The sequence below is a fragment of the Lissotriton helveticus genome, chromosome 6 (assembly GCF_964261635.1).
Source record: "Lissotriton helveticus chromosome 6, aLisHel1.1, whole genome shotgun sequence".
NCBI classification, from domain to species: Eukaryota; Metazoa; Chordata; class Amphibia; order Caudata; family Salamandridae; genus Lissotriton; species Lissotriton helveticus.
In genome coordinates this window covers 438,798,030-438,811,153 of record NC_136067.1, presented here as the reverse complement: position 1 = coordinate 438,811,153, position 13,124 = coordinate 438,798,030, and the positions used below count along the sequence as shown (strand labels likewise).

The window sequence follows — 13,124 nt, the reverse complement described above, 5'->3', positions numbered from 1 at the left end:
ATTTTTAGTGTCCCTCAGCCACTTAATCCTGGCCCAGCCTCCCATGCTCATTACCTCTGCCAAGCCGTCGGCATAAGATTTTAACTCCGGGACCCTCCATATACGGGACCAAAGAAGCAGTGGTCGAAGGCGAGCCTGATCTTTAATGCTCTTGCAACCCACATCCAAGAGCACCGGGACTGTCGGGGTGCTCGAGGTGAGGGCTAGGAGGTCCTTCAAAAACTTGTTCTCAGCTTTGGATAGGGGCTCTAGATTACAGTGGCCCCGTACAATGCTGATGTTACGCCTCTGGCCTTGTAAATCTCGATAGCAGGTCTCACAAAATGTTAGGATGATGCTCGATATTCCCTAAGCAGAGCGCCCCCTACCTTTTTGTGGTTCAGGACCATCTTGTCAATGTGGGAGGACCAGTTCATATTGTCAGTTATACGCAGCCCCAGGTAATCAAATTCGGAAACTTTCTCCAAGGGGACGGTGTTCAAAACAGGCGGGCGTCCTAGTTTCCTTGGAGGGTGCAAAATCAAATATTTCGTTTTATCCACATTGATTACCAGACCTCTGGATAGACAAAAGTCCTGGAAGCGGGTCAATAGTTTCTGTAGTCCCTGGGGAGTTTTTGAGATAAGCAGAGTATCATCTGCAAACAGCAGAGTAGGGATCCGTACTCCCCCCAGACAAGGTGCGTCCGCTGGTTCTTGCTGCAGATGCTCAACCACACCGTTGATGTAGAGCGAAAAGAGTGTGGGAGCTAACACGCAACCCTGTCTGACACCCCTACAGACCGAAATCCTGTCCGTTGTTTCCCCATTTTTCCCCCAACGGACCTGGGCATAATTGCTAGTGTGAAGTTTAATGAGTAGGGACAGAATATAGGGGGGCAGCCGCAGACCCTGTAGTACCCTCCAAAGTTCCTCCCTAGGGACCAGGTCAAAGGCGGTCTTCAAGTCAATAAAGGCCAAGTAGAGACTGCCCTTGCCTAATTCCATGACCTTCCAGTTTAAGAGTACTAACCTGATGACCTGCTCAATGGTGCCCGTTCCAGAACGGAAACCGGCCTGGAAATCAGATAGGACTCTGTTCTCGTCCACCCAATGGAGAATCCTTCCCAAAATTGCCTTTCCTGCCACCTTTTGCGTGGAGTTAATCAGGCTAATTGGCCTGTAATTCCCTGGGCTATCTCTGGGACCCTTTTTATAAATAGGGACGACCACCGCCCCTCTCCATGAATCTGGAACTGGGCCACCCTTCAAAATGTCATTTAGAAGCGCAGCGATTACAATGCCCCAGTCAGATGGATAGGCACGCAAAAGATCTCCTGGAAGCCCATCCGGGCCTGCTGCTTTCCGCGGTGCCACCCACTTGATGACCTCCTCTACCTCCCGTGCCATTTATTTTTAAAATACTCTATTTTTTTAAAGTTTATATTTATATGTAAGGCTTTAATTAAATATATTTTTATATGTAATATTTTTAGGTTTTTGGACGTCATTATTTTTTTACATACATTACCTTTAAATATAAATACTTACCTATGCAATGTTTTTATTTATGACCACAATATTTTGTAGACAATATTTTTGCGCATTACATTATAAGGATGCATAGTTGATATTTAGATCTAGGATATTTTAACTACAGTATTTTTGCATTGCATAATTTTTAACAACGGTATGGCATTATGTTATAGAAGTGGTCATGTAGAGCTTGTGCAGCCTTGCAGCCTTGCTTTGCGGCTGAATGAAAAAGGGTTTGTGGGATTGATACAAGGATTTGCTATTGGAATAGGTGTAGATCGGAGTATGGCCGCAGAGTAGGAGCTCCCCCGAGGAGCTCCTGGTTTCGGGATTCCAAGTTGGTTAATATCCCCATTTAAACCCGCTCACCGGCCTCCCCCCCACATGCCCCTGGACCTTAATGCACTCTGCTCCAGAAACTGACCGTGAAAGCAGAATCGGACATCTATCTTACCTGCTGGATCGGCCAATACAGGTATCCTAGATCTATTCCTGACACTGACCGGACTCCGTCACTGCATTTCTTGCTCCCGGATCAGTCCGCCACTATGGAGCTGAGTCATTCCGGAGTGAGCCCCCGGTGTCTACAGCTGCTGACCCCCCGACACCACGTTTACCTCAGTGTCACCAGTTCGCCCTGATGATTGTTCGGGGGCTGTGGGGACCAGAACAATTGACTTTCTGTCTACATGCTGAAGCCGTGAATGCTGCCACCCCGCGGACCTGTTCAGAGACCTTTTGCCCGACAGTGGGCTCCAACACCATCCGACCACCGACGCTAGCCCCTTCATCCCTGACTGGAGCCCTGGTTGCCTGGCACTGTTCACCCGCGCCTTGCAACCCCTGGCATCAAGCCTCTGATGCAGCTGCCGCCGTTTCTTCACGACCCTGCCCGGGGCTCGACCGACTGATGGGGGCTGGCCAGTGAAGACCCGCTTTCCCTGGAGGGTTGCTGTCTCTGGCTGTAAGTGGATGACCCTTTAACCAGGACCCCACACTGCGTCTTTCCTGGCAAACATTGCCCCCTGTAGCGATCCCGCCTGATGGCCCATCTTTACTGCGTCACCTTGGATCCTTTGTCACACGGCAGGCAAAAAAAAAACGCTGATTGTGGAGCCCTGCTGCCTATGCACGTTTAAAGGCACCCCAGGTATTTCTATCATCTCTGTGCAATGTTCACCTTTTAGAGGACCTTCGGCCGCAGTTCCCCAGCACCTAAAATGGCAGCTCTTTAAAAACAATACGGGGCTTCTCTCACTGTTCCTGGCACTTTACCATAACGCAAATGAGGCGTTTTTGCAAGCGTCTTTAAACGAATAGCATTGCAGCTCTGAGAGTGTTAGTCATCGAGATCTGAGTACAGCTCCTTTATGTAACTATTGCCGACCAATGCCTGACTCCAAAATGGCGATGGGTGAAGACATTCTTGATTGCCCTACAGTGCCTGACTTTAAGATGGCGGTGCTACAAAACTTTATTGATTACACATTGTTTAGCCACTCCTGATATGTGAAGAGCGGCATCACAGTATTATTGTTCTTCACTGAAGATCCGCTTGAATTTTAATTTGCGGTGCTACAATAGCTTATTGATTACATCTTAACTATCTTTTTCTGGTATGTGGAGAGTGTCATTCCTGACTTATTGTTGCCCACTTTAAGACCTTCTTTAATAATTGGTTCATTGAAGACTTCTACATTACTTGTACATTTAAAACATTGAAGCGGGCACGAGATGTCGCCCCGCCATGGTGATTGATGAGTAACACTCCGGAGAGACAAGTTTCAGTCACTATAGTTCCATCACGCCTTGGTACCTGGAGACCCATCTCCTCTACTGCCTATTTGTCCCTTTTTAATCAGAAGGTGCCTAGCCAACATGTCTGGTCCTGGCCTGACTGTGACTGGGGAAAATTCTTATACTCCCCCAACCTCTCTAAAACCGCTGCTAAATCATTCAAGCACGCCACCCTAAAAAGCCACCCTGAGACGCTGATATCCGACCTGCACTACAGCGCGTACATCAGCATAGTCACTAATGACCTTAACTTCTACTCCAGAAGAACCGCCTCCTGGCGCAAAACCTTAGGGCACCTTCTTAATGTTTGCGCCAACAGGAAAATTCCATACAGCACCAACCTCACAATAGTGCCCTCCTCAACCCTGTGAGCTGACCTCACTATCACCCTCTACAAAAACAGCAAGGTTCTAATCCAAGTCTCAACCAATAACCTCAATAAATTTGCAGACCTTTTCACCCTCCTTCAGAAACTATGTGCTCAACACTGACAGGGTAACTAACACCCGCACCAATGACCCGACGACCGGACAGCCTAACGTGCCTAGCCACCCACATACCCCCCTCCAAGGGCTTCCAACACAGTTTATCCTATCCTCCCCAGCATGTCTCCTGACCCTGACTACAGAATCTCCCCTACACCTCTGTTCTCTTCTCCCCGGGAAACAACCTTTACTACGCGGTCAAAACACCGCAATACATTCACAACGCTGCTTTTACAACGCAAGTCATTACCTCAACTTACACTGGAGGGCGCTCTAGACTAAGGAATAGTGTGATTTACTATTCCATCACCTTCCCTTCTGTATGTAGGCTGGAGTTGGAATAGTAAATCATACTATTCCTACGTCCAGCACCCTACAGAACTTGCGCTGTAAAAGCTGCGTTGTGATGTACCGTGATCATTTTGATCACATGGTAACGTCATACATCCCTTCTCCCCTAGCACCTACTACTGCCTGGGAGATTGATACGTTCCCAAAGACCCTTGATTCAGATTGAGCTAGCCCTCTAAGGGTTTTCAACACTGATCACCCTAACCTTTATAGCCCATCCCCCAGCACCTCCAACAGAGTCGCCCCTAGACCTCTGACTACCTCCCCGCCAGCCATCCACCTGAACCGCGAGTTTGACACGCCTCCAAAGACCCTCAATTCAGCTCGAAACAACCCTTCTCCCCTACCACCTATGCATGCCGCTTGTACTGCTGTTATACATCTGCCCCCCTGCACTCTAGCACCTCCCTCTTATATCGATTTTAAAAATCTGCACGCCAGAGCGGCTAAACTAACTCTGAGCATCCATATCTCCATTCTGTGCCTAATGAACCTCCTTCACCTTGCTGAACTCTCCCTTGCTTACCTCAAGCCCCCGCTGATATCGACCCTCCATGTCACAGAGCCTCACAAGCACCCACTACCGCTACCCTTGAGACACCTTCGCCCGCGCAAGCAACCATGCCACCTTTCAGAGGAGGAATCCCGAGCTCTCGCCCTCTCTTACAACTCTATCACTACCACCTCAATTCCACTAGACCTCACGGAAAACGAAATCCTAGCCATCCTCAAAGGCCACAACTCTGTACAAGTCATCCTTTGTCCACCAGATGCGAGTTCTGAACATGCCATCAGCACGGTCACCATCAACCCCAACAGGTCAGCTACCCACCGTAACAGAAGTATGGTTAAAAGCAACCTTGCACCAGTACATCTGTCAGCCAAGACACTGGACACCACCCCCCCTATCTGGTGTCTTAATCAACTACTGATCAGCAGTTAAGCACGCAGCCGATATTCCTGACCTCATCCTGAACAAAAAAGTAGACCTTGCAATACTAACTGAATCATGGCTCAACGAATACTCGTCTCCTTGCCGGGACCTATTAGTCCCTCCCAACTACAGTACTGCTAGACTTGACAGACAATCCAGCAGGAAAGGAGGAGGTATCGCCTGCATCTACCGATCTAACCTCCTTGTCACAGAACTCACGGCAGACACCTCTGACTCCTGCGAATACCTCGCCCTCTCCATTTGCAGCAACTCAATACAACTGGGCAATTTGCACATCTTTTCCCGACCCTCCAGGCTTGAACGAATCTTTCACCGATCACCTCTTGGAAATCATCACAACTAAGATTTCCTCCAACGCTAAAGAGATTTTCTTTGGTGATTTCAACCTGCACTGGAACAATCCCAAGGATCCTCATGTCAACGACATCAAAGACCTCCTAACTGATCAAGCCCTGACTCAAGCCTGCTCACTGCCAACTCACTCAAAAGGGGCCACCCTGGACTGGATCAGCTCAAAGGAATCATCAGTGAAGCTTATCTCCTTAGACCCTTGTGACTGGTCAGACGACCACGCCATTGCCTTCCTTTTACCCGGGACCCACAAGACGAAGGCACCGCAACCGGTGATTCCCAAACACTGGATCAGAGACACCAAGAACCTTGACCACAGGAAACTGGAGGCTCGCTGTAAATCTGACCTCCCCTCACATATAACTACAGTCTGTGACCTCAATGATCACTACTCAGCAACCATATCGAACATTCTGGATGACCTTGCCCCACTAAAATTAAAAAGGACACAAATCAAAGACAGAATTCCCTGGTTCACTGGATCCCTCCAGCAATCTGAAAGAATTTGGAGACAGCCCCCAGTTGCTGTGCATCTAAAACTTCTTCATCAGGCGAGAAACGCCTACAACAAGAACATCTTCAATTCAAAAAAGAATACTACAGATCGGAACTGGGGAATGCCAAGAATAGACCTCGCAAGCTCTTTGAACTGGTCAAACACCAATCAAATAAACTGGCTAAAACATTAAAAGAAACTTCTAAATCTCTAATATCATCTGAGGAATTCTCCTCTTACTTCGCTGATAAAATCACAGCCTTAGGAAATGAACTTAGTGCTGCTACTTATTCTCAACCCCTTCCTGACCTGCCCCCTCTTTCTGCGCTACCCCCACTGGCCTCACCTAAAATCAAGCACACCGGACCAACTTCAAGTACAATGATGAAGACTACGTCTCTAAAATCCTCTCTACCTTAAACCTGAATAATCACTTTAATGACCCGCTGCCATCCAACTGCCTCGCTGCTGCCGCCCAATCCATTGTTCCTAGCTGGACTGCAATAATCAATGCCTCTCCTCAGCAGGGATCGATTCCTGACTCTCTGAAAGCCGGCCAGGTCCTCCCCATTTTTAAAAAAACGTCGCTAGATCCAGCCTCCCCTGACAACTTCATACCTATCTCCACTATCCCTCTGTTAGCCAAAGTGTTAGAGAAGTGTGTACAACAGAAACTAGGTCAACGCATCGACAACTTACCTACTCAATGACTTCCAATCTGGATTCAGACCTGGGCACAGCACTGAAACTACCATGCTCCACATTGTGGACGATGCCCTCCAAGCCCTTGACCAAGGCAAAAACTGCCTTCTAATTCTCCTAGATCTATCCTCGGCCTTCGACACGATCAACCATGAATAACTATTCGAATGCCTCAAACTCAAGATGGGTTTTAGAATGGTTTAGGTACTTCCTCGACGACCGATCACAGAGATTCCTAATAAACGGCAACCTATCAAATCCCTCCGCGGTCACGGTTGGAGTACCTCAAGGATCAACCCTGTCCCCCACCCTCTTTAATCTTTACTTAGAGCCGCTTACTGAAGTACTTCGCACCGCTAACATCTCCTACCATATGTACGTGGACGACACCCAAATATGCATCAAAATTTCATTGCTCAAGGAGATCCTCTCCCTGAATGAGGCCCTGAAACTGACCGTCCAATGGCTCGCCTCTAACCAACTCAAACTCAATGCAAAGAAAACTGAATTTCTCCTAATCTCCCCTACAAAAGTCAACCCGGAGATTCAGATGTGAATCAAGGCTATCACATCTTTAAACTACCCACCGACCATCGTGGACTCGGCAAAATCTCTGGCAATAAACCTCGACTGCAACCTGAACATGCGGGACCACATCAACTCGCTGGCCAAATCAGCCAGATTTCACCTGAGCTACCTAAGGGAGCTGAAACCCTTCATCGATGCTCCCGACCTAAAAATGGCAGTCCAAGCACTAGTCATCTCTAGGCTGGAATATGGCTGTTCCCCCCCCTCGGGTTTACCCAAGATCTCCCTGGCACCTTTAAAAGCCTGCCTCAATGCGGCAGCCAGACTACTTACCAGAACAAGGAAATTTGACCACATCTGAAAGCTTTGAACTGGCCCCCCCTCAAGGCCAGAATACAGTTGAAACTGGCAAGCATTACACACAAGGCTCTATACACAATCTCCCCTGCTTATCTTGCACAGAACTAGTGGTATGTGGAGGAAGCAGGACCTCCCGGTCCGCCAGAGACCTCTTGCTCCAACCTGCCTGTTTTCGGGGAAAAAAATCCCTACAATTGGGCTTTCTACGGGGCCGCACCAAGAATTTGTAACTCTCTCCCATCCACCATCAGAAGAATCCATTCTCTGGCATGCTTCAAAAAGGAGTCCAGAACTTTCCTCATGGGTAAATTCCTCACCTAATCTTTGCCTTCAACTACCACAGAAAGCCTGACTAATCTATGACTATCGCCTTTTCCTCAGATCGCCTAATAAATCCACCAAGAAACTGTGGAGTCTTTTACTGATTAACTGTAATTGCAGCCATACACACATGTTCCTCTATTCCCCTATGTGTCCAGCACCCCTGTCCCTCTCCAATTGTTTGGTATACTTCTGTATTTCTAAGCCTTTTTTTGTTCACTTCTGTAAACCTTGTAAAGACCTCTGATACCTTCACGGGTCAAGTTTGCACTCTATAAAACACTAAAATAAATAAATAATAATAAATAAAATAAATGAATAGGTGGCACTAGAGTGAGTGATGAAAAGTAGTGCTATGAGACCAGCTGCAAAAACAGAACACACAGTTGTCAGTCTTCATTATTAATATTGAGGTCTCAAAGAATACTCTGGGAAGGTGGGAAAAGCAATTAATTTAGGATCATTTCAAGCCTTCAGGGAAGGCTCCCGGAGAATTGTATGTTGCATAAAGAGCGTTGGCCCATAGACTGTTCATCATACCTGTTTGAGAGAGCTGAAACTAGAGCCCAGTGTAGTGACTAGGTCAGGATGGATGTACAAATTAATTAAGCTGGATGGATGAATTAATTATGCTGATTTTGAGCCTACTCTTGATTTTTAGGCTGGCAAAAGAGAGGTACTGCCTAAATGTAAGACAACTGGAATCTATGGGTATGATCAGTGGGAGTAACTGGATTATTAGTTGGGGAGTATGGCTGTCCACTTCAATTAATAATGTCACTATTCTTGTTAGATCTAGTGAAGGTTTCAGTAATTTAAACCTGAGCTCAGCCTCTGGTAGCTATCGTACAAAGCAGGCTTGCTTATCATAAGAAAATATGGACACTTTCAAAGATAAATCATGTACGTTTCTTGAAATTCTGACGCTCATCATTGAAAAAGTGTGGTAATGTTTATAGAGAGCATGCTTTTAATACCTCTATGTTCACAAAAATGTTTATAACTTCAAGTTCAGGTATATGACACAATTCACCAATAACTGAGGAAAGGGAATCCTTTATTATCTTAGAATAGATAGCATGCCCCTCACTCTTGCAGCCCAGTCTCTGAGTACGCCCTATCATTGTACAATACAGCGACTGAAGACATTCGTATGAGAAATATGTAAACAAATGCATTGCTCTCTATTCATAAAATCGTCGAATCTGCTTGAGTGTTTTTGCGCTATTTTTTGTATTTAAAGATAACATTTTATATTGCAGGGTGTGCTCTGGAGGTTTAAATTCTCACAACTGAAGGGTTCTTCAGATGATGGAAAAACACGAGTGAAACTTCTCTTCCAGAACGTGGAAACCAAACAAATTGAGATGAAGGTAGGGAGCAATGCCCTGTAATTTCAAAGAATACTTTAGCTCTCAAGAAAGCTGTGAATTTTTTTTGCAGTCAAATTCTCAAGCGATGCAACGGAACGTGACTTTTAGACGACCACAGGAGTTTCAACATGCCAAATATTGTTATCTCTAATTGGCACGCAATTCGTGGAAGTAATTAAATGCAAATAAAATATTTTATGTTTTATAAACCCACGTTTACAGCAAAGCACATTTCGAATAGAAGCACAGAACCACCGAGGCGGTTTTACACTCATTTAACGTGCTCACTCACGCCATGGACTCGACGGTATTTTAGTGTTGATAATCCTTTTCTGCGGCGAAGCTAGGCTGTGCGCGCAAGTTAGCCTACGTATTTAGCCCTCCCGTTATTCAAATTTAGACAAGCAGCGTTCGTTCCAATGATTTCTGTTCTCTCAATAGCCTCCGCACTGAACTCTACAATGCTTCTTAGTTATCAACTACAAATGCAATGAAACCACATACTCATCACGGTTCTTATGCTCGGTGGCAGAGATTTTCCAGAGATGTTACCGGTCAAATAGATAAAAATGCCATCAGTGCCCCAGGCCCTCTCACAATGCCAGGGGGGCCTTGCGAGTCATTCTCTCATATCCGCAGGCGGTCAGAGCAAGCACAGGGCCGATGGGACAAAATCCAAGCTCGTGCGCTCTACGCTTGACCTTTGCAGGCCCTTGATGTAAACTATTTTTCCAGATGATCGCAGAGAAAAAACATTTTGAAAAGGCCAGAATGAATGACTTAATCAGAGTTTGCTGAAGTAAGCCCCTTGGCAGAAGAAGAAACGGATGACCTCGAACCTGTGGTGATTGTTTTCCCCACCAGATAATCGCACGGCTTGTTGTTTTGCTAAATGTAATTCTTTGACGGGTTATATGTGAACTCGGCGATATTCCCTCGTTGAATTGATAACTAGGCGCAACCATGCAGAGAATGACATTTGCTCTGACAAGAGCATTCCGTCATGTGTAATTTTGTCAACCTGTGATTTTCTTTACCTACAGTGTAAAACGCACGTGGCCTCTCACGGACCTCACTGACCTCCTCTTTTGACATTCTGCCCTACCCTGTTATTACGTAACTCTGATGCAGTTTCCTAACCTGTGGTCTGGGGACCCATGAAGTCCACGACAGCTACTCAGGGATCCGCGACTCCTTAGAAAATTAAATAATCATGATAGATTAATAAAGTGTATATAAAGAAGGAGGCACAATGTAAAATTAAAAATGTGATAACATTCTTAAATATGAAGGATTTTGAAATTGGAGTCTAAAAATTAATTTGGTATACGGATTCGTTATACACATTTGTGAAATCAATAACATATTGCCTCATTTATGTATTTGTTTGATGAATGCTTATTTCTGTATTAATTGTGTATTGTTTTGCGGTTCAAATCATCAAGAAATTGCTTAACTCGCAGTCCCTGGATTTCAGTAATACCTCAGTGAGGGTCCCCAGATTTCAATAATGATTCATTTGGGGTCTTTGGTTTCAAGTAATAATTAAGTGGGGGTCTTATGCCTTTTGTCATCACCTCTAACCAGCTCCCTTGCATGCTTTTTCCCCTCTTTGAGTGTCAGTAGACTAGACACTCATCGATTCCGACACTTTTTTTATATTTTAGTATTCCAACATCTTCTAAATGTTTCTGTTGGACTTGGCCCTTTTGGCAGGTTCACCCCGAAACATTTTGCTGTTGCCTAGCCTGTTTCTGTAACCTGGTGTTGGTGATTTTAGGCCTCTGCGCACTTTTTCACTGCGGTCCAGTGTAAAGTGTGTGCTCTCTCTGTGTATGTGTTGTGAGAGTGGCCTGCCCTCCCATAGGAATGCATGGGGAATATGTGGGACCATGGTAGTTCCTGATGTGTGGGGAGTGCAGGGTCGAGTTTGGTATGTGCAAACTCGTGAGATTAAATGCTGCGCGATGATGTGTGCGGATTTATTGTGTCTAGTGTGGAAGTGCCACTTCTAGAATTTGGCATGTCTGTGCAGTGAATGTAAATTGGCTGTCTGGCTTGTGATTGGCTGGAGTTGGCTGGTGTGCCTGGCTCCAGGAGTCAGGATGTGTCTGCCCCGGTGGTGAATGGAGAGATCTGCATGTTGATAGGAGGGAGGAGTGCACTTGGGACCTGAATAGGGCTGGGCCTTCCCTCCACAATGCTGGCTCCACCCCCTGTGGTGCGTCTGATGTCCCTAGCTTGGCCAGTGAAAGGGGGAGAGGGGCAGAGCAAAACAAAGTGCTGAGGAGTTCCTCATAACCAGTTGTAGCTGGTTCTCCCATTGCCTGCGCCCTGCTAGACAAAGGATTTTGGTGTATAAAAAGGGGGCTGTGACCCCTTGAAAATGTTTTTCTGCTCAACTTGAATCTACCAGGAGCGTGCTGCTGCTGAGGCCCAGGGGAAGGCTTGCCTCCCTGGGCCCTGCCCAGCCCTAGGATGCCTGATGGACTTTCCCTGGACACCTTTGCCTGGGTTTCCTTGCTTGCAGACTTCTGGGACCCTTTCTTTACCTTTGCCCAGCCTTTTTGTAGCCTAAGCGCCCTGGGAGCGCTTTTTAAGGAGTGGGCTGGTGAATGTGCCCTAGCGCTTAGAGAGCGTTTCTATTTTGTGCCTTTGCCTCTCTGGGCTGCTGTCCAGGGATTCCTCCCGTCATGGCGCCTATTTTGTTTAGCTTTAGCAGGTGCCCACCCTGCGTTATGGCCGCCGTGCCGATATGAATTTAAATTACGGGTGCCCACCCTGCTTATTCGATTATGTTGGGTGCGCAGGTGCGCACCGTGCGACTTAATGCCTGGTGGTTGTTTAGAGCGGCGGGTGCCTACCCCGCAATTTGCTCTCTCGGAGGTGCCCACCCTGCTGGCATGCTTCGTGGTCCTAGTGGGTGCCCACCCCGCTGTTTATTTAAAAATACGGATGCCACCCCGTTTATGCCACCAAAGAAAGTCACGGCCGCAGCCCGATTGGAGATATGTGGCCGGGAAGGAAGTCAGGCAAAGTTTCGCCTGGTGGCGGGTGGGACTTCCGGTTTCCAGAAGGAAGTCCCGCGCCCGTCGCCGGAAGAGGCGAGAGAAAGCTGCCCGGATTTTAAGGAGGAGGGAGGAGGCCGGAGTATGCTATGGCACAGGGCTCCCATGCTCTCTTGAGAGCCCCGCGGTTGCGGCCAGTGAGAGAAAGCCCCGGGTCCAAGGAGGGGGCCCGAGTGAATCCAGAGTGGCGGCTGAGCTGCCAGCGGCAGTGCGGGGCTCCCAGGAGTCCATTGGAATCCCGCAGGAGAAGTACTGCCGCACCACCGAGGGTTCCCTGACAAGCCGGTGAGTAGAAGCCGGCTGGGGGGGAGGGACGTCGAGGCACCCTGCTGGTGCCTCTACCCAGAGCAGCCCCGCTTGCACAGAGGGCTGCTCCAATGTTTGTCCCAATTGTTTACTCAGGCCCAGAGGTGCCCATACTTCCTTGTTTAGGGGGGGTGGTGTCAGGGCACGTTGTCGGTGCCCGCACTCCCCCCTTGCGCCCATAACAGTGCAGGGCCATTTCTTTAAGAGCGGCCCCGATGGCAGCAGGCCGCTCCAATGTTGGGGCACATTTTTGTTTAAGGGCCCCAGTGGGGGGTCCCACAGCCAGTGGTGCCCATGCCGATGCCACATGAGGGGGCATAGTCAGCTCCTGAGCCTACGGGCTCCAACGACGGGCCATACCTGGTTACCTCGGCCCAGAGGGGCCAATGCTTATTATTTGAGGAGCCAGTGGGCTCCAGGGGACCTGTTTATTGTCAGAACCCAGTGGCTCCCATGTTTGGTGCAAGTTGTTTAAAGGGGCTACTGAGAGCCCCCCTGCCTGCTGCAGTTTACCTCC

At 47.7% G+C, this 13,124-nt stretch overlaps 1 protein-coding gene across 1 annotated transcript in view; it reads left to right on the top strand.

Moving 5' to 3' along the window:
- SNTG2 (syntrophin gamma 2) overlaps positions 1-13,124 on the top strand; it is a 1,262,328-nt gene that overhangs the window by 1,230,450 nt on the left and 18,754 nt on the right. The window contains exon 16 of the mRNA XM_078647499.1: positions 9,123-9,233. Within this exon, the coding sequence (XP_078503625.1) occupies positions 9,123-9,233 (111 nt within the window). The remainder of the gene's footprint in view (positions 1-9,122; positions 9,234-13,124) is intronic.